This window comes from Myotis daubentonii, chromosome 8 (assembly GCF_963259705.1).
Source record: "Myotis daubentonii chromosome 8, mMyoDau2.1, whole genome shotgun sequence".
Taxonomy (NCBI): domain Eukaryota; kingdom Metazoa; phylum Chordata; class Mammalia; order Chiroptera; family Vespertilionidae; genus Myotis; species Myotis daubentonii.
In genome coordinates, this window is record NC_081847.1 from 32,661,813 (window position 1) to 32,683,450 (window position 21,638).

Below are 21,638 nucleotides of genomic sequence, written 5' to 3' on the forward strand. Positions count from 1 at the left end.
CTGGGAATGAAAAGAAATAAAGGAATTGGAGATAGGAAGGAAATGAAAAAAAGTATCATTTAAGTTACTAATTTCAGAGTCAGTATTGCATCCTGGAAAAAGATATCCTCTCTTTCCACATACTGAATTCATATCAATTTTTCATCCTGGATCTTTTCCATCTGCTATTTAATACTACATCACTCCTACTGCAACATTTTCCTTCTAATAATGGAGTATCTCTTACACAACTTGAATGTGCTATGTTTCTTCACTTCATATTATTGTAAAAAGACCATAATTTATGACATCACCAAGTTGTGACCTGAATAAATGGGAAAACACTGAATGTCTTTGGTGACATCAATAATAAACACTGAAAATAGTAACTAAAGGAATACTGACTTAGTTTTTCTAATAAGTAGATGATATGAAGTGTACCACATGAACTATAACTTCATATGCTCATTGTGACATTACTTCTATTTTCAAGATATTTTGTATAATAATGATTTCAATGGAAGCCATTCCTCTGACCACAACATATAAGGAACATTTCATGACCTAGCCTATCTAATAAGAGTGATATGCAAATTAACCCTCACTCCATCACTCCACCACAAAGATCGCGACGCCCGTAGTGGCCGGGGAAGGACACTAGTGATGTCACCCCGGCAATGTGAGCCCAGCAGGCAAGTGTGCCCGCAGGCAGCACCCAGCAGGGCCTGCTTGGCTATTGTCGTGGTTATGGAGCAGGTAGGCCCCGCAGAGAGAAGAGAACCATAGGGAGTGGGCCCAAGCCGTCAGTAGGACCTCCCCTGAGGGCTCCCGGATTGGAGAGGGTGCGCGTCAAGTTGAGGCCCACCCCCCACCCCCATGCACGAATTTAATGCACCAGGCCTCTGGTGCAATAAAAAAAATATATGGCATCTTACATGAAACACAGAAATGTAAAAAGCATAGACCTGCAGTAGGAGAATCTGAGAAGAGTCATCAGATCAGGGAGAAAAATCAATGTAATGTAATAAAAGATGCTTCACATAATAAATCTGTAAGGTTTGTTAGTAAATCAGCAAATGTTTCTAAATAACCAATTTTAATCCATTATTTCCCTTTTCTTCTGAAGATATGAATACACACATACACACAAACTTCCTCATTACTCCTTACTCCTAAATACATTTTTATGTTACTATATTTACATACTGCATTTAGTGCAAAACAAAATGTGTACAGCTGTTATAAAAACTCAGAAAAAGGCCATGCTATTCATATATGTATAAACATATATATATATGTATACATTATATATATGATAAAATGTTGTGAGGATGCAGAAATCCAAAAATCAGGCTTCTCAACATATTCATTTGGATATTTGTTAAATTAGCATTTGTTAAGGAAACCTCCCTGGTACTGGATGGTGTCCAGCATTTTCCCAAAAGACCACAGATAAACTGGAAATAAAAGTTTATAACTCATGGAGGAAGTACACGGCACGCCTGCAGGGGCTAACACAGGGCAAGACAGGATGCAGGAAGAGAGTGGCAGTACACACAGAGTAGGTCTGCATTAGGATCACTATGTGGAGTACCTTGGGGTTCTCGACCTAGGTCCAGATTGTTCAACTCAAAGCATAATCAGCAAGGTTTGGCTAGCTCTTCAGAAACCTTACATAAGGGGCATACAAATTGAAGGCCCTGAGATGCACAAAAGACTATTGTTCACAAGGACTGCTGGAGAAGTCATATCAAAAACTTACATTCACTTATTACACTGGAATCTGGTGTCTGTGTGCATTAGGATTTCATTTCAAAATGTTTTAGCTATACAAAATAAATGACAACACTGAAACACCACACACTTTTATATAAACTCTTAAAAAAAAAACAATCCCATTAGATATTTTTTGTAACCATCATAATGTCCCAGCAGGTACAATGAATAAAAAGATAAATTATGGGTAAACTCTTTACACATTAAGGTTTAAGGCCTGTGAGTAAATGATGTCACTCTACTGGATTACAAGTTGTTACCCACAATGGTGAATAAGGTGGGAACCATTAAGACTGATGGCATGTCAACACCTCATTCATTACACATCACTGGTAACATAATTACTTCATCTTTATTAATGAACATATTAAGTCCACATATAGTCTAAACAAAGCATTGCAAACACACTGTATTGCCTTGGGTTGAAATAACATTACAACCACTCAAAGAATCATGAAATAAATTAATCATATTAATACTTTTTTTAAAAAAATCACAAATTCTGTTATACTAAAAAAAGGATACAATGGAGGTAAATTACGTTTGTCCTAACATTCATCCCTTGATATTGTGATTTATACTAAAAAATCATGTAAATATCCTTAGTAGGTTGTCTTAAATAAGGATTCTGATTTAAAGTCATATTTGAAAAGTGTTATTGACTTACTAGTTTCTAATGTGAATTCTCCGATATTTTACATTAATTTGCATTATCTCCTTTCACACATTTTCTACATCTTTAAGTCACTTTCACGCACAAATTCTGCAGACTTTCCTATAATGTGTATTTGGGGGAAAGATTTTCATCACTTATTTCAAAGGCAATCTCTGATATTCAGGAAGACTCTGGGTCGAGGTAAAGGGTTTCTACATTCTTTAAAGTTTCTCTCCAGTATGAATTCTCGTGCATCAATTAAGATGTAAATGCTGAATATAGGCTATGCCGAAATTTTTTATTTGTATGGCTTCTTTTTAGTATGAATTCATTAAAGTTCAGTGAGCCTTGATAAATGGTTAAAGGTTTTGACATTCTTTATGTTTCAATTGTTTCAGTCCAGCAAGAATTATATATTGACTAAAGTTTCAACACTGGATAAAGACATTACCACATTCTATGCACTTGTGAGGATTCTCTCTGGTACGAAGTCTCTGATATTTAATGAGGTTTGGGCAATGGTTGATGTTTTTTCCATATTGTTTAGATTGCTTCTATTTATCATGTATTCCCCAATATTGAACAGAGCTAGAGCAAGGCTAAAGGCTTTGTCACACTTCTCACATCCCTAAAGCTTCTCATGTATTTGGTAAGAATTGGGCAGTGTAAAGGCTTTGCCATATACTCAACCTTCATAAGGCTTCTCTCTGATGAATCCTTCGATGCCTAGAAAGGTGTGAAGACCATGTAAAGGCTTTGCCACATTCTACACATATATAAGGCTTCTGTCCTGAATGAATTCTCTGATGATGGGTAAGGGTTGAAGACCGGCTAAATGCTTTGCCACATTGCATACATTTATAAGGCTTCTCTCCAGTATGAATTGTCTGGTGTTTCTTAAGGCTTCCACACTCATTAAAGGCTCTGCCACATTCTGTACATTTATAAGGCTTCTCTCCAGAATGAATTCTCTGATGTCGAATCAGATGTGAGCCCGACATAAATACTTTGCCACATTCACTACATTTATAAGGCTGTTCTCTAGAATGAATTACCCGATGTCGACGAAGATTTTCTCTCCAGTTAAAGGTTTTGCCACATTCTCTACATTCATAACCCTTTTCCCCAGAATGATCTCTCTGTTTCTTAAGGCTTGCTCCCTTGTTAAAAGCATTAACACCTTCTGTACATTTATAAGACTTCTTTCCAGAATGAGTTTTCTCATGTAGAGAAAGACTTAAGCTCCGGGTGAAGGCTTTGCCACATTGTTTACATATATAAGGCTTCTCTCCACTATGGATTCTCTGATGTCGAACCAGTTCTAAGCTCAAGAAAAAGGCTTTGCCACATTCTTTACATTCATAAGGCTTTACTCCAGAATGAATTATCTCATGTTCTTTAAGGGTTCCACACATGTTAAAGGTGTTTCCAACGTCTGTACATTTATAATAGTTCTCTCCAGTATGAATTACCTGATGTTGAATGAGACTTGACCTGTGGATAAAGGCTTTGCCACATTCTTTACATTTATAAGGCTTCTCTCCAGTATGAATTCTCTGATGTTGAGTAATGCTTTTATAACAGTTGAAATCTTTGCCACATTCTCCACATATATAAGGCTTTTCTCCAGAATGAACTATCAGATGTTGCTTAAGTCTTCCACATTCGTTAAAGTAATCATTGCATTGATTACTTCTCTCTTCATTAGGTGAACTCTGGTAATCATTGAAGAGATAAAATCTTTTAAAGAGGGCTCAAATATCATTGCACATATAAAGTTGTTTCCAATTACCTATTCTGATACCTATCTACATCCTCCCACATTTACAAAAAGTATACACTCTGAAAGACAGGTGACTATTTCTCCATGAAAGAATAATGGAAACTTCTTTGAGGGATTTGCAAAACTAATTTTTACCTTCATTTTAGAAACACCTACATTTTAGCAATATTTGACAACTTAATCAAATCCTACATTACATCATTCACAAAATTATTTGCACAATGGACTAGCTGACTTCTCTGATATTCCAAATTTTACTTTAGGTAATAAGTATGTATGTATGTATTTATTGATTTATCTATATCTATTTATTCACTTCTTTATTCATTTTAATCCTAACCTAAAGACATGATTATTGATATTTATAGAGAGTGAAGTAGAGAGACAGGAAAAGAGAAAGTGACGAACATCGATCAATGGCCTCCTGCATGCAACCAGACCAGGAATCAAACCCACAACGTTCATTATATAGGGCAAAACGCCAACCAACCGTGCCACACTAACCATGGCAGCAAATATGTTTTTTAAATTTTATTGGTCTTTACGTTCAGAGACCATTGCTCTGTCAACATAGCTGATGAAAAGTAGATATTTTCAAGATTTTTCCCCCAAAGATGTTTTATATACTTAATCTCCTTAGGCAACAACGATTTTATTAAGGGTAATTGCCCCACTTTGATTATATCCATCAGAACATCCTTTTTTTTCTCTTCATATTACTTCACCCATTACAAAACTTTCATTAAGTGTAAATTCTCAGTGCCACTCGTGCTAGATCTTACCTGTTGCATTTTCTGGAATGAATCTTCTCCGTCTGACTTTATAAACAAACCCTGGGTGACTTGAGAAGACAGAGCTGAAATATAGCAAATTAAGTATGAAACACTACACTCAAGTAAATATTCTTTTTTTTTTTTTTAAATATATTTTATTGATTTTTTACAGAGAGGAAGGGAGAGGGATAGAGAGTTAGAAACATAGATGAGAGAGAAACATCCATCAGCTGCCTCCTGCACATCTCCTACTGGGGATGTGCCCACAACCCAGGTACATGCCCTTGACCAGAATCGAACCTGGGACCTTTCAGTCCGCATGCCGACGCTCTATCCACTGAGCCAAACCGGTTTCTGCAAGTAAATATTCTTTAAATTCTAATGTGAGATGGCAGAATAGGAAGCACAACTTTTTTCCTCCATGGAGATGTTAATTGACCCAATTACCTTTTAAATTGCTTCAGAGGCCAGTTCAAAGACCACAATACTCACCAGAAAGCACAAATTAAAAAATTCATTATCAAAGAGAAAAACAAGTTACCTACATTTGCCTACAATACCTACTCACCCTTTGTGACATACTACAAAATAACTGTGGGATAACTCCCAAGTCTCAGTTTCTTCTCAGAATAGAAATCAATGAGTGTACTGTGTCTCCAGTAGTCTGGATTTTTTACAACTGCCTGAGGAACTTGTTTCTCTTTTGAATGACACAGATTTAAAGGAAATGTTAATATACTGTGACTGCATTATGGTGGCTAAGAAGGTAAGAGAGTAATTGTTCAAACACCAGAGAGACTGCAATGCTGAAGAAAGACATCAGAAATGGAAAGATGTGAAATCAAATTATGTTTTAAACTGGGAACTTACAAAATACACACACACACACACACACACACACACACACACACACACACACATGCTTCTGGTCAAGATGCAGCAAACAAAAGCCCTGGTCCAGACGGATTCACAGGGGAGTTTACCAAATATTCAAAGAAAAACTGACACCTGTACTCAAGCTATTCCAAAAATTTCAAGAGGTAGGATCACTTCCAAACTCTTTCTATGAGGCCACCATCACCCTAATTCCAAACCCAAATAACGACATGACAAAGAAAGAGAATCACAGGCCAATATCCCTGATGGACATAGATGCTAAAATCCTCAACAAAATTTTAGCAACCCGGATCCAGCAATACATTAAAAAGATCATTCATCATGATCAAGTGGGATTCATTCCAGGGATGCCAGGCTGGTACAATATTTGGAAATCAATAAATGTGATATAGCACATAAACTGATTGCAAGACAAAAATCACATGATCATATCAATCGATGCAGAAAAAGCATTGGACAAAATCCACCACCCTTTTCTGATAAAAACTCAGCAAACTGGGAATAGAGGGAACATATCTCCAAATAATAAAGGCCATATATGACAAACCAACAGCCAATATCATACTCAATAGGCAAAAAATAAAAGCACTTCCCTTAAGAAGACAGCGATGCCCTCTTTTACTACTCTTGTTCAACATAGTTCTGGAAGTCCTGGCCATAGTGATCAGACAAGAAGCAATAAAAGGCACCCAAACTGGAGAGGAGGAAGTAAAACTCTATTCACAGTTGACATGATACTGTACATAGAAAACCCTGAAGAGTCCATCAAAAAACTACTAAATTTAATAACTGAATTCAAAAACATAGCAGGATACAAATTTAACATGCAAAAATCGATTTCATTTTAATAATAGTGAACTCTCAGAAAGAGAAACTAAAATAACAATCCCATTTACAATTGCAACAAAAAAATTAAGATACTTAGGAATAAACTTAACCAAGGAGGTAAAAGACCTGTACTTGAAAAACTACAGGACATTGAAAAAAGAGGTAGAGGAAGATATAAAAAAGTGGAAGAATATATACCATGTTCATCGATTGGTAGTATCAACATCATTAAAATATCCATACTACCCAAACAATCTACAGATTCAATGCAATTCCTATTAGAATACCAAGGGCATATTCCACAGATCTAAAACCAACACTCCAAAAATTAAATGGAACCAAAAAGACCCTGAAGTGCTGCAGCAATCTTGAGAAAGAAGAAAAAAGTAGGATGTATCACAATACCAGATATCAAGTTATACTACAAAGCCATTGTACTCAAAACAGCCTGATACTGGCACAAGAGGACATACAGAAAGCCAAGAGACATGAAAAAATGCTCAAAGTCACTAATCATCTGAGAAATGCATGTCAAAACAACAATGGCATATCACCTCATACCAGTCAGAATGGCTATCATCAACAAATCAATCAATGACAAGTGTTGGTGAGGTTGTGGAGAAAAAGGAACCCTAGTATACTGCTGGTAGGAATGCAGACTGGTGCAGCCATTGTGGAAAACAGTATGCAGTGAGTTTCCTCACAAAATTAAAAATGGAACTCCCATTTGACCCAGTCATTCCACTTCTAGGAATATATCATATCCTAAGAAACCTGAAACACTCATCAGAAAGAACATATGCACTCTTATACTCATAGCAGTGCAATTTACAAATAGCTAAGACTTAGAAACAGCCTAAGGGCCCATCAACAGATGAGTGGATAAAAAAACTATGGTACATTTATACAATGGAATACCACGAGGTAATAAAAAAGAAAGAACTCTTACCATTTGCAACAGCATGGTTGAACCTGGAGAGTATTATGCTGAGTGAAATAATCCATTCACAGAAAGTTAAGTACCACATGATTTCACTCATATGTGGAATCTAATGAACCAAATAAACTGATGATCAAAAATAGACCCAGAGTCACAGAAGTATAAACAGACTTTTGAACCCCAGAGGGAAGGCAGGGGAGGGTGGCTAGGAAGAGATCAACCAATGAACTTGTATGCATATATGCATAACCTGTGGGCACAGACAATGGGGTGGTGAGGGCTTGTGGGGGAGGATGGGAGTGGGCTGGAAGAGGTTAATGGGGGGGAAAGGAGAACCTATGTAATACTTTCAAAAATAAAGATAAAAAGAAAAAAAAGATGGCAGTGTAGGTAATTCCGGCACTGGCATCCTCCCGCAACCACATAAAATATACAACTAAACCATAATTCAGAAATGCCACAGACCTGGCTGAATTAAGTTTTAAAACTGAGAATATAAAGAAGAACTTTCATTGAGACTGGGACTGGGGCAAAGTCACAGAATGGGTTGGTCCCATGTTGATAAAAATCATGAGATATATTTCTGCTGCAGAAGTCATGTTTGAGGAGTGAACGGTCCCAGGCCACCAGCCCAGGGTTCCAAAGCAGAGCAGAGATGTGACCATTACTATGGCTGTAAAAACCAGCAGTGATTGTGGCTGAGTGAGTCAGAGAGTGGATGGAAACCCAGGCAGCTCCTCTTAAAGGGCTCGTGCTCAGGCTTACTCAGACTCATGCCTTCTGAGTGCTATGGATGCAGCTTGGCATGAGAGACATACAGGGAGGAACTGAAATGTCTTGCATACGGGAGAGAGCAGGAGGAGGAGCTTTCTCCCAGACATAAGATCTGATAGAAGCCATTGTTCCTTTTCAGAAACTTTCCCCGCAAATGGCTATCAGATAGGGGCCATAGGTGAGTCTCCATCGACCTGTCTCAGACTTTTCACCCCACCCGGAAGATTTCCTGACCACCCGCCCCATCAGCTTGTGGGGCGACCCAAGCTGTTTCCACTGGCTCTTCCATACAAACAGCCTGATTGGCTTGAGCTTCAGTCTTTACTACAATATGTCAAATAAGCATCAGCTGGCCCTAGTGTGCCCCATACCACTTGCTAAGTAGCCCCAGGCCAAAAACTATATCATGTCTATTCATTGCAGTGTACACCTGAAACTAATATAATATTGTACTTGCAATTATAATTGAAAATAGAAAATGAATGAAACACAAACACTCACACACACACTCCAATTACACTTTCCAGAATAGGTTTGACAGGCCATTAAAAATCTAGCACAGTGGGGGGGGGGGGGGGGGGGGCAGAAAGGAGACATCTGTAGTACTTTAAACAATAAAGAATTTAAATTAAAAAAGTAAAATATGGGATATACAGGCAAAAAAATCTACCACAGCTGACAGGCTGGCATGGCTCAGTGGTTGAGCTTTGACCTATGAACCAGGAGATCAGGTTTGATTCCCTGGGGCAGCATGTAGAAGGCAGCTCATCATGATTCTCTCTCATCATGATGTTTCTATCTCTCTCTCTCTCTCCCTTCCTCTCTGAAATAAATAAAAATATATTTAAAATAGTAAACACAGCCCTGACCGGTTTGGCTCAGCGGATAGAGCGTCGGCTTGCGGACTCAAGGGTCCCGGGTTCGATTCCCATCAGGGGCGTGTGCCTTGGTTGCGGGCACATCCCCAATGGGGAGTGTGCAGGAGGCAGCTGATCAGTGTTCCTCTCTCATCGATGTTTCTAACTCTCTATCCCTCTCCCTTCCTCTCTGTAAAAAATCAATGAAATATATTTAAAAATAAATAAAAATAAAATAAAATAGTAAACACAACCGAACAAAAACAATCTACCACAGCTAATTATTTGGGTTGTCTTGTACAAAGCAATTTCATAAAGAATGTGCTGCTTCTAATGACCTTAAGTAGCAGCAAAAGATCACAAGGCTTACGAAGAAACAGAAAAACAGTCCAGCCCGAGGAACAAAATAAATCTCCATATACTGGCCCTAAGTTAGATAACATCTGTTAATTACCTGACAAAGATCTCAAATATGCTGAAACCGGTTTGGCTCAGTGGATAGAGCGTCGGCCTGCGGACTGAAAGGTCCCAGGTTCGATTCCGGTCAGGGGCATGTACCTGGGTTGCGGGTACATCCCCAGTAGGAGATGTGCAGGAGGCAGCTGATCGATGTTTCTCTCTCATCGATGTTTCTAGCTCTCTATCTCTCTCCCTTCCTCTCCGTAAAAAATCAATAAAATATATTTTTTAAAAAAAGATCTCAAATAAACCAACATAAAGGGGAAATACTGCAAAATATAGAAAACATAAAAATCTAAATATTATCATCAAAACTAAGCATGGGAAAAATAAAATGCGACAGAAAGTATAAGAAAAAAAAACACATATATTGGGAGCTGAAGGACCCAGTACCTGAATTTAAATATACAATAGAACTATCAGCAACAGACCTGATCAAACAGAAGGAGAAATAAGACAACTTGGACACCTATCTCTAGTGTTCCTGGTTTGTGAGAACTAAATTCTAGTATCTCAACTGCTTCCCTCACAAATTAATTACATGAGATATAAAAGATTAAAAAGAAATATACCTCACCCAAATATACCCTCTCAAAAATCATTTCCATTGAAGCCAAGCTTCCCAAACCATAGTTTAAGGTCTGGCTTCCTCTGTCAACCTTGGCCTCTCATCTGGGTCATCTGCTTCCTTCATTCCCACCTACCTGGGTGGATGGATACTGTTCTTTTTCTCTTCAATTCCCAGGGCTCCTTCATGTGCTCCAAAAAGGTGACCAGGTCTGGCTTAGACACAGCAAGACCTGTTTATGAGAAAAAGGAACAGGAATTTTAAAGGAGACTCTCCAATTTCAAATATATACTGAGCTCAAGGGAGAAGACAGGATATTGTAGAATATCAGAATAGTCTAGAAAACATTTCCCCAAAATATTATTTTCTGATCTCACCTTTACCATACTAGAGACTACATTTAAAGTTTTCAGATTCTGATTTCCACTTGCAAGTACACCAGCAAAACCCCAGTTGCTTTCCTTACTAACACGGATCTGAAACTCTATCATAAAAAGCAGAAGCTACAAGCAGACACTGTGCTAATGAAGAAAACAAAACCCTGCGGGTGGAGGAGAAATTCTGGAAGGAAGCGGTCCTCACCCAGGAATACCAGGTTCCTGTAGTTCTGCAACATCACGTCCCTGTACAGTTTCCGCTGAGCTGGGTCCAGGCACGCCCACTCCTCCTGAGAGAATTCTATGGCCACATCACTGAAGGTCAAGTGCCCCTGAAATTAAAAGAAAAAACAAACAAACGCTACTCAAGTGACCATGGGCAGAGGTCATAATGTCACCCAATAAGAAAAAAGTTCGAGCCCTGACCGGTTTGGCTCAGTGGATGGAACGTCCGCCTGCGGACTCAAGGGTCCCGGGTTTGATCCTGGTCAAGGGCATGTCCCTTGGTTGCGTGCACCACCAGTGGGGGGTGTTCAGGAGGCGGCTGATCAATGTTTCTCTCTCATCGATGTTTCTAACTCTCTATCCCTCTCTCTTCCTCTCTGTAAAAAATCAATAAAATGTATTTTTTTTAAAAAAGAAAACAGTTCGGAGAAACCAAGATGGCGGCATAGGTTAACGCCGGAGATTCCTGCCTTGAACAACCACTTCAAAAAACAACTAAAAGACGGAACGGACATCATCCAGAACCACGGGAAGGCTGGCTGAGTGGAAATTCTACAACTAGGAGGAAAGAGAATATCATACCCAGACTCAGAGGAGGCGCAGTGCTGAAGTGAAATACTCAGGTGCGGAGTGCGAGCGAGCGGGCTGGCGGCGGAGGGCGAGGTTGTTGTTTTCAATCGGGAGGGAGTTTCAGACTCTGAGCTCCAGATCCGGGCGAGTCTCTAGGGACCCAGACTCAAACGGGAGAAGCGGGACTGTCTGGCTTTGGTCGGAACTCGAAGGCAGCTTTCTCTCTGAAGTTTGCAGTGGTTGCTGGGACTCTGTGAGGCAGAGCCCCTAGGGACGGAACTGAGAGCAGCCATAACTGCTCGCTCCGCCCCGCCCAAGCCCTGCACAGAGCCATTTGCCGGATAGCCTCAGGCAAATGCTAGATTAGCACCGCCCTAGAGATCCAGCACAGAAGCTCTCTCACTGCAGACACAGCTGACTCTCATAGCCAGTTAGCCTGGAGGTCAAATCACCCCCGGTATTGCCATCAACAATCAAGGCTCAACTTCAACAAGACTGCGCACAAAGACCACTAGGGGGTGTACCAAGAAAGCATAAAAAATGCGGAGACAAAGAAACAGGACAAAACTGTCAATGGAGGATATTGAGTTCAGAACCACACTTTGAAGGTCTCTTTAGAACTGTCTACAAGCCGCCGATAAATGTAGTGAGATCCTCAAGAAAACTAATGAGACCCTCGATGTTATGATAAAGAACCTACTAGAAATTAAGCATACACTGACTGAAATAACGACTACTATACAGACTCCCAACAGCAGACCAGAGGAGCGCAAGAATCAAGTCAAAGATTCGAAATGCGAAGAAGCAAAAAACACCCAACCAGAAAAGCAAAATGAAAAAAGAATCCGAAAATACGAAGATAGTGTAAGGAGCCTCTGGGACAGCTTCAAGCGCACCAACATCAGAATTATAGGGGTGCCAGAAGATGAGAGAGAGCAAGATATTGAAAACCTATTTGAAGAAATAATGACAGAAAACTTCCCCCACCTGGTGAAAGAAATAGACTTACAGGTCCAAGAAGCGCGGAGAACCCCAAACAAAAGGAATCCAAAGAGGACCACACCAAGATACATCATCATTAAAATGCCAAGAGCAAAAGACAAAGACAGAATCTTAAAAGCAGCAAGAGAAAGAAACTCAGTTACCTACAAGGGAATACCTATACGACTGTCAGCTGATTTCTCAACAGAAACTTTGCAGGCCAGAAGGGAGTGGCAAGAAATATTCAAAGTGATGAATGCCAAGAACCTACAACCAAGATTACTTTATCCAGCAAAGCTATCATTCAGAACTGAAGGTCAGATAAAGAGCTTCACAGATAAGGAAAAGCTAAAGGAGTTCATCACCACCAAACCAGTATTATATGAAATGCTGAAAGGTATCCTTTAAGAAGAGGAAGAAGAAGAAAAAGGTAAAGATACTAATTATGAACAACAAACATGCATCTATCAACAAGTGAATCTAAGAATCAAGTGAATAAATAATCTGGTGATCATAATAGAATCAGGGACATAAAAAGGGAATGGACTGACTATTCTTGGGGGGGGAAAGGGGTGTGGGAGATGCGAAAAGAGACTGGACAAAAATCGTGCACCTATGGATGAGGACAGTGGGTGGGGAGTGAGGGCGGAGCGTGGTGCGGGAACTGGGAGGAGGGGAGTTATGGGGGGGGGAAAAGAGGAACAAATGTAATAATCTGAACAATAAAGATTTAATTAAAAAAAAAAAGAAAAGAAAACAGTTCGATTGAACTGTTGTTTTTGGTTTTGGTTAATCCTCAACGGAGGATATTTTTCCATTGATTTTTAGAGAGAGTGGAAGGGAGAGGGAGAGACAAAGAGAGAGAAACACATGGATTGATTGTCTCCAGCATGCGGCCGACCCAGGGCCTGGGATCAAGCCTGCAACCAAGGTATGTGCCCTTGACTGGAATCAAACCAGAAAGCCTTCAGTCTACAGTCCAGAGCTCTATCCCCTGAACCAAACCGGCTAGTGCTGAACTGATTTTGAGCCAGGGAAGTATCCTGAGTTATCTAATAACACCACTTTGACACTAATATTCTCTAATGTATTTTGAGAAAGGATGGCATATGACCCACAAAACCACAGTTGAAGCTTTACTTTTCTAGAAGACAAATTTTAAAAATAGCCGGGCCATCATGGCTCAGTGGTGAGCATCAATCTATAAACCACAAGGTCATGGTTCAATTCCCGGTCAGGGCACATGCCCGGGTAGCAGGCTTGATTCCACTACAGAGTGGGAATGCAGGAGGCAGCCAATCAATGATTCTTACTCATCATTGATGTCTCTATCTCTGTCTCCCTTTCCCTTCCTCTCTGAAATCCACAAAAATATGTTTTAAAAAATAACAATAATAAATAAAGGCATCAACACAGGCATATTCATTTTTGAGTGCTTTGTTTGAATCATAGAGGATCAAGTGTACCAGTATATATTTTTTAGGTGGAGAAGTCATTCTGAGTGACAACTATAAAGTACTTCTAAAATTTTAAGGATTTCTGGGGTGGGGCCTGAGTTTCCACATGTTTATCTAACTCACGTATGACTATCAATGCCACTGTGTCTGGTTCATGTGCTGCACTTTACATAGCACAGAAGAAAACACAGGAAACAATTCATATACAAGACTTTGAATAGTTTTATGGAATTTACAAATCTCATTGATTAGTAAACCTAACAGCCACAGTCCTTCTTTAATACATTGTTCTAACAGTTTTATACATATTAATCAATCTCAAAAGTAATCAAAGAACAATAATATTATTCTTCCTTTTTCAAAAAATAAGTTTTTGTTGATTAGAGAGAGAGTGAAAGGTGGAGAGATAAAAACATCGATGAGAGAAACATTGATGAGCTGACTCATGCATGCCCCCTACCAAGGATTGAACCGGCAACCCGGGCATGTGCCCTTACTGGGAACTGAAGCAGTGACCTCTCAGGGTCACTACTCAACCAACTGAGCCATGGCGATTGTTTCTTTTTTATGAGAAAATTTTGTAAAACATCCAGCATTTGGTAGAGCCTGGGTGTTATTCCAAACTTTACCTGGAATCTGTCAGAAAGAACAAAGACCAGCACACAGACACAACCCTCATGAATGTACACAGCTGTTGTAATTGTAAAGAATAGAAACAAGAAGGTAAGAAAGAAGAGCTCAACATTAGCATTTTCTGCAAAAACCAAGACATACAAATGGAAATAATGTACACACTGAATGCAATACAAAATAAAATTTTCATGTCAACAAATTACCCTGAAGTTTATTAGCTGGTTAGGTTCAGTGGATAGAGCGTCGGCCTGTGGACGGAAGGGTCCCAGGTTCAATGCCTGGGTTGCAGGCTCCATCCCCAGTAGAGGGGGTGCAAGAGGCAGCCGATCCATGATTCTCTCTCATCATTGATGTTTCTCTCTCTCCTTCTCCCTTCCTCTCTGAAATCAATAAACATACTTTTTTTAAAAATTTAACTCTGTAGCTCAGGAATTTGGCAGAGAACACCTGCACCTTCCTGATGCCGCGACCCTGTAATAGTTTCTCATGTGGTGGTGACCCCCAATTTCATTGTTTCAAATTGAACATAATTAAAGCATACTGGTTAATCACAAAAACAATATGTAATTCTACGTGTTCTCCGATTTTCTTAGGCGACCCCTGTGCAAGGGTCGTTCGACCCCCAAAAGGGTCGTGACCCACAGGTTGAGAACCGCTGGCTTATACAGATTTCCATCCACATATACCTCCCAGGCTCTGTAAATCGAACAGTGCATTCAAAGCAGGGGTCCCAATGTGGGGCAATTTGACTTTAAGAGGGGAAATTCAAGAATGAGTTAACAATGTATTTTTTGCATTTCTTATGGTTCTAGGGACTTCATGTAGAGTATATGAATATATATTGTGACATATTTATCCATTTCAGTTATCTATTATGTTTTGAAACTTTATTTGCTATTTTTTTCATATCACTTCATAGCATTAGTATTTTTAACAATTCCTTAGTGATTTCTTCCTCAGTATTTCGATTGTCCTTTCATTCTTTTACTTTTCTCTTTCATGGATGCCATGTTCTTTGGAAGATTGTTTAGACCAAGTTAATGGCCTTTTAGGCTTCCTCCACAGGAATAGAAGTTCACTTTTTGAATAATAAGAATTATATGTCACAGGAGGGGTATCAGGATTTTAGAGATGCTTAGGTGGGGCACGGCCAAAAAAAGTTTGGAAACCACTGATTTAAAGAGTATTTCTTTCTGTCCGGCCGGTGTGGCTTGGTGGGTGAGTGCTGACCTATGAACTATTAGGTCACAGTTCGATTCCCGGTTAGGAATCCCCAGTGTGGGGGGTGTGCAGGAAACAGCCTATCAATGATTCTCTCACCATTGTTTCTCTCTCTCTCTCCCTCTCCCTTCCTCTCTCAAATCAATAAAAATATATTTATTTTTTAAAAAGTAATTCCTTCTTATCAACGTAGTGAGCAAGTCTCTTGCAACGATTTTTCTTTCAGAACCATCTGATCTAATCGGGGCCTGGTTAAATGTGCAGTGTCTCAATCCTGTTCTACAGAGCAGATGTTGCAGCCATACGAAATCTAAAACCTACATCTCCCATCTACACTTCACATCTCATCTCTATAGGGATCTTGGATATCAGTGCCTTCCCATGTTGGTCTGTCACACACACAAAAATGTTTCCAAGAGTTGAAGGTAGGGGTTCAAAACAAGGCACCCTAAGATGTGCTTCAACAGTAGGTAGATTATGTTGAGCTGAAGGGACCAAGACCCTATGGGCTCAAGAGAAGCTTCTGCTCTCCCCCTGAACTACCCAGAAGAATTTAAATTCGAAGCCTGGCCCATGATAAGTGTCAAAACCAATAATGACTTTTTACCTATCTAGGTGGTAGGCAAACTAATACCTCCTGAACATGTGATCTCCAGTCAAAGATCTTCTGAAGTTTCAAAGTGCATTACCTCATCCCAGGCTCAGACTGTCTCATATGCTAAATTTCCCTTTCAGTCTCTGAGCCTCTCTTGCATGTGGGGTCTCTGACTCTGTCATGTGTGTGCAGCTCCCATACATATCCCCTTTCTGATTAGGCCAGCTGAGAGAACCTTGAAGGTAGAAGAAAGTATCTTCCTCCCACACAATGGTCATTAACTTTTGGTGAGATTCCTATGTGGGACCTGGATGGACACGACAGACAGAAAGCTGTGGACAAAAACGCAGAGGTAGCTGACTTTATCTCCCTCCTAAAGGCCTGCTTCCTTGCAGATGTTGGAACTGCTGATGTACTTGAGCAGTTGATGAAGGCTTGACTGCTACCTGAACTTCCTGGGGTGGCTCTAGTGACCACCCTGCCATCTTTCCCTCACAGCGCAGGCGCTACCAGGTAACCCTGTTGGAAAAGCAAGTAACCACCAGCAGGCCTTTTCCAACCACCCTCCTATGTGTCCCAAGCTTGTTATGGCCGCCAAGCAGAGCCAGCCCCTGAGTCAGCTCAGAGGCCCTTCCTTTCTTCTGTGTCATCTCCCTTATACTTTAGCAAAAGCCTAAGAAAATATGCCCAGAAATTTCTCTGGTAGCTCCTCTTGAATTCTATCTTGGAGAACCCAAAACCCCAAATGACATTAACATTTTAAAGAGGGAACTTGGGCCCTGCCATTCTCCGTGATTAGAGCATCTGCCCCAGACAGAAAGGATGCGGGTTAGAGTCCAGGTTGAGGGCACCTACCTCGGTGGCAGGTTCCCTGACACCGGTAGGGGTGCATGTGGGAGGCAACCAGCCCACATGTTTCTTTCAAGAAGATGTCTCTCTCTCTCTCCCTCCTTATTCCCTTCCACTCTCTAGAATCAGTGTGTGTGTGTGTGTGTGTGTGTGTGTGTGTGTGTGTGGCGGGGTGTGGAGAATATATCCTATGGTGACGATTTTGAAAGAGGAAACTTGGACAGCTATAAGGAAAAAAAGTTAGTAGTTGAAAACAAACTTCCTGTGGCAGGATCATCAGAAATAGAGAAGCAAAGGTCCGCAGGTCTGCACCACCTACATCCGTGAACTTTAGAAGGAAAAGCAGACACAGAACTGAGCCAAGACAGAGCGTTTACCTGAGAAGCAGCCATATTGTCCTCTTCCTCCTCCTGCTCTGGGTCGTTTTCTCAGGCGACTCTATGTTGACCAATCACACCTGCATCTTGAGGATATGCCGTGCTTCCACCAAAACTCACAGGCAGAAGGACTTGAATGATGAAAAATTTCACACTCCCCTGCCCTTTGTCACAGAAGAGAATAAGAAACAATGAGCCCTAGCAGGTTTGGATCAGTGGATAGAGCGTTGGTCTGCGGACTGAAGGGTCCCAGATTCCTTTCTGGCCAAGGGCACATGCCTGGGTTGCAGGTTCGATCCCCAGTAGGGAGCGTGCAGGAGGCAGCGATGAATGATTCTCTCTCATCATTGATGTTTCTATCTCTCCCGCTCCCTTCCTCTCTGAAATCAAGAAACAATGAGATGTTACATGAAGACCAAACTGTTGTTCTCTCCTGTCTGTCTTCCCTTGCTCTCCGAGCCCACAGATGTGCACAATTTCCAACCCAGCAATGAGAATGTGGGCTGCACTTCTGTTCCTCCCGAACCCAAAAGAGAACCCTGTTACCTGCCCTGGGCCAAAGCCTGCTCTCAACTCTCATAAATGCACCGGGGCAGATAGCTCTTCTGATAAATACTAGCCTCGTTTTGAATCCAAATGACCCAACCCATCTGAAATCTGAGTAGTGTGAGGAGTTGGGACAGGAATGTCTAGAGCGCAGACTCCCAGGGTGGATTCCTAGAGGTGCAGGAAACCATTTACTGTCTTCACTAGCTGAGTATAGACAGAGACCCCCAAAAGCTAATAACCTTTGAAAGTCCTAGAAAACGTCAGGACTGTGCACCACCCAGTTAATTTAGACACCACCCAGTTAATCTAGATAATGGTAGCTGAAACATCATCCCCACCTTAGTTCACTGAATTCCTTAGATACTTGTGTAGACCAATGAGTTAATCCGTGTGTCATTCAAACCACCTTACCCTAGGGCTACCCCAGACAAACCTCCTTACCCTAGGGCTACCCCAGACAAACCTCCTTACCCTAGGGCTACCCCAGACAAAATAAAAGGTTGGAGCGGCCTGAGCATCGGCGGAAGTCCTTCTCCTTGAGTTGGACTTGCCCGCCTGTCTCCCCAATATTTCAAATTATCTCGTGTCTTTTCTCTTTCATTTGTGTGCGGCTCCTCTTTCAGATCCTGAACCCTGACCCACGCGGGACGTGGGAAGGAAACAGACACGACATAGAGGTAGGGTTGTCCTGGAATGGGCATGGCCAGATCCTTGGATACTGTGCAGATGCACCAGGGGAGAAGAAACCCAGGGTTGCCCTCAGCACCCTTCCCCAACTACCCTGTCCCCAGTTCTTCACCCAGTCCCCTCCCATGGGACACATGTACAACAGGAGAACATACTCTGTGATGCCCTGTCCACAGGTGCCTCAAACCCTAAGGGACCAGGTGCAGAAAAGTGTTTCCATCACAGCTTTGTTTGAAAATGAACTGAGGGAGCACAGTCTAGAAGACTGTCACTATATGAGATTGCTCATACGCCATTCATGTTCACTTTCTCCAAGTGACCCCCAAATACAAAGCAGCGGGGCTTAGGTTCTGAAAGAATAAAAATGTTTAAAAGCTGCCTGTTTTATCTCAACTCCCCAAGGTCCCCCGCCAGTGATGGGAACAAAGCCCTTAAAGCTGTCCCAGGAAACAGCCCCGAGCAAAGAGCAAGCAGAGCAAACAGCGCTCTGACAGTTAAGAAAAACTGGATATGAGATTACCAGATGGGACTGTTGACTAAGCTTAAGCCCTGTCATGAAACACGTTATTAAGGAGCCCAGTTCCCCCTTGGAATTCCTTTGTTCCCCTCTTCCCCCCTTCCGTGTGTAACCCCTCCCAATGTGTGGTTTTTGCCTATATATACTTGTAAGACTTTCTGCTCGGGGCTCGACTCCTCTGCTCCTGCGTGAGTTACGAGTTGAGCCCCAGCGCGCTGGAATAAAGCCTCTTGCTGTTTGCATCAAGTGACGCCTCCTGCCGTTGATTGGGGGTGTCGTCGATCCACAGAGTAAGACTCCCTTCTTACAGTTACCTTTTATCCTAAGGCCTTATTTCATTTTACTGTCCCCAGCTACTCTCAAAGCCACCTGGACTCAGGTTGTGAAAAGAACCCACACACTACTAGACCCTGACGGGTAACACTGGGACACCCAGTGCTTTTCTAGCCTAAATCCCGTCTCACAGAAATGTGTGCCCTTCCTTGGCATCTGGCCTTTTAGATACTAAATGGAGAGTTGGGGGGGAGTCTGCAGAATCCCAAGCCAGGAAGGAATCCAGGCCTTAACTGGCCTAGAGAGTCCGAGGCTGAAGGAGGGTTTGAGTCTATCTCCCAGGACTTTAAATGGCCTGGGGTGGGAAGGCTCTCCAGTGGGAGGTTTTAGGCAAGAAAACCATCGAGGCAGGCGGTGTGCAGTGGCCCCAAGAAGGAAAGTGCAGAGGCAGGGCGGATGCAGAAAGAATGTAACCAGAAATTAAGGGAAACCTCAACGCAAAAGTGAAACAGGAATTTTGGGGGGTGGGGGGGTGAAAAAAAACAGGTTTTAGGAAATTTTAGAAATTAAGGGGACCATGGAGGAAGCACAGGGCTGCAGAGCAGCAGAAGGTACATTTCCATAGAATAGGGAAGCTGAAAAGCTGCAACAGGCATATTTCCATAGAATGAGGGAGCTGGGAACAGCAACACGTCTGTATTTACAAAATAGAGAGAAGGAAGCCCTTCATCCAGAAGGAGAAAAAGCCCGAAGGGAACAGAAAAACAATAAGGAAGGCGGGGGGGGGGGGGGGGGGGGTGGAGGACTTCACATGTCCCACGTGAGGTTGGACCTTTGAGCCTAGGAGTTACTGTGTAAGGTCCCAAGACCCCCGGTGAGTCCGACGGAGGGGGCGACGACCCCAAGTCAAACGCAGAGACCGAAACTTGATGCAAAAGCAAGAGGTTCTTTATTACAAGCGCAGCGCAGGGGCTCTCAGGCAGACAGACAGCAACACGAGGGAAGTGCTGGCTGACTGGAGCCCTGAGCAATTGCAGAACATGAGTTTATAAAGGCAAAAACCACACGCAGGTGGCCGGAAAAACAGGGAACTAGGTTAACAGTTAACAGTAGACTCATCTCCTAAGGGGGGGGCAGACCTGCGTTTGCAGTTGACTCATTTTCTAAGGGGCAAGGGTGGTCTGGTTTGCACAGACCGATCCCAGGAAGAGATAAAATACCTCTGCTGTGACTAGATCAGAGCTTGCTAAACCAGAGCTTACCGGAAAGGTCAGTCAGGGTGGAGGAAGGGGGGGAATTTTCTCTGGCCTTACAACTGTAGTAAGCTGTCTAAGGGAACAGTGACCAGTCAGAGGGGATATCAAGGCACTAGGATCTGCAGCCTTTATAAGCCAAAGGGAAAAGGAACTCAGTGGGACCCTTTCCCCCTCCCCACGTGGGAGTGTGTACTTGTTCTCAATAAATCTCCATCTTCGCTATACCACTTCCTGTCCGTGGATTCACTCTTCAATTCCCGCGGACAGAGAATCAGGGTTCCAGTCCAGGGGAACACCACGTGTTCCAATCCAAAAATTCCGTTTCAAAAGCAAAGCCCTAAGGATTCCAACCTTTCACGGGGACGCGAGACTTACCGCCCTTGGAGACGCGGGTTTGGGATTTCAAAGTCCGTCGCGGCCCCAGGATTCATCTGTACAGGACCTTGGGTAGAGATGCTCGGGTTTAAAGGAGAAAGACCAAAAAATCCGCATAGTTACCTTCCCTCTGTCTGAGCAGCTCCCGGGTGCGCAAGACACGCGGCCAGGGCGGTGGAGACCGGAGAGGATGGGGCGGGCCCGGATGGGACGTGAGCAGCAGCGGGCGGGGCGGGGCGGAGCCGTCCTACCGGGAAAGGCGCACCCAGAGAGGGGCGGGCCCGGCTGCGTCCGGGGCGGGGCGTTGGGATGGGGGTCGACGAAACTGGTTTGGCCTCAGCAAAAGTGGTTCAGCGGGTGGAAGAGTGTGACAGGGTCGGGAAAAGAATGTGGTGGAACTGGGCCCA

The 21,638-nt window shown here is 42.2% G+C and overlaps 1 protein-coding gene across 2 annotated transcripts; it reads right to left on the reverse strand.

Moving 5' to 3' along the window:
- Positions 1-1,828: 1,828 nt before the first annotated feature.
- On the reverse strand, positions 1,829-21,429 carry LOC132239444 (KRAB domain-containing protein 5-like). Of its 2 annotated transcripts, XM_059705756.1 has the most exons (6): positions 21,232-21,428; positions 17,575-17,738; positions 10,872-10,998; positions 10,426-10,521; positions 4,976-5,049; positions 1,829-4,125 (listed from the first exon to the last, which is right to left on the reverse strand). In XM_059705756.1, the coding sequence occupies exons 2-6, from the start codon at positions 17,587-17,589 to the stop codon at positions 3,103-3,105; spliced, it is 1,335 nt and encodes a 444-aa protein (XP_059561739.1). In that variant the 5' UTR covers positions 17,590-17,738; positions 21,232-21,428; the 3' UTR covers positions 1,829-3,102. The 2 variants fall into 2 exon arrangements, with proteins under 2 accessions (XP_059561739.1, XP_059561740.1); XM_059705757.1 differs by lacking the exons at positions 1,829-4,125; positions 4,976-5,049 and having other exon boundaries at positions 9,960-10,521; positions 21,232-21,429.
- Between the last annotated feature and the right edge of the window lie 209 nt (positions 21,430-21,638).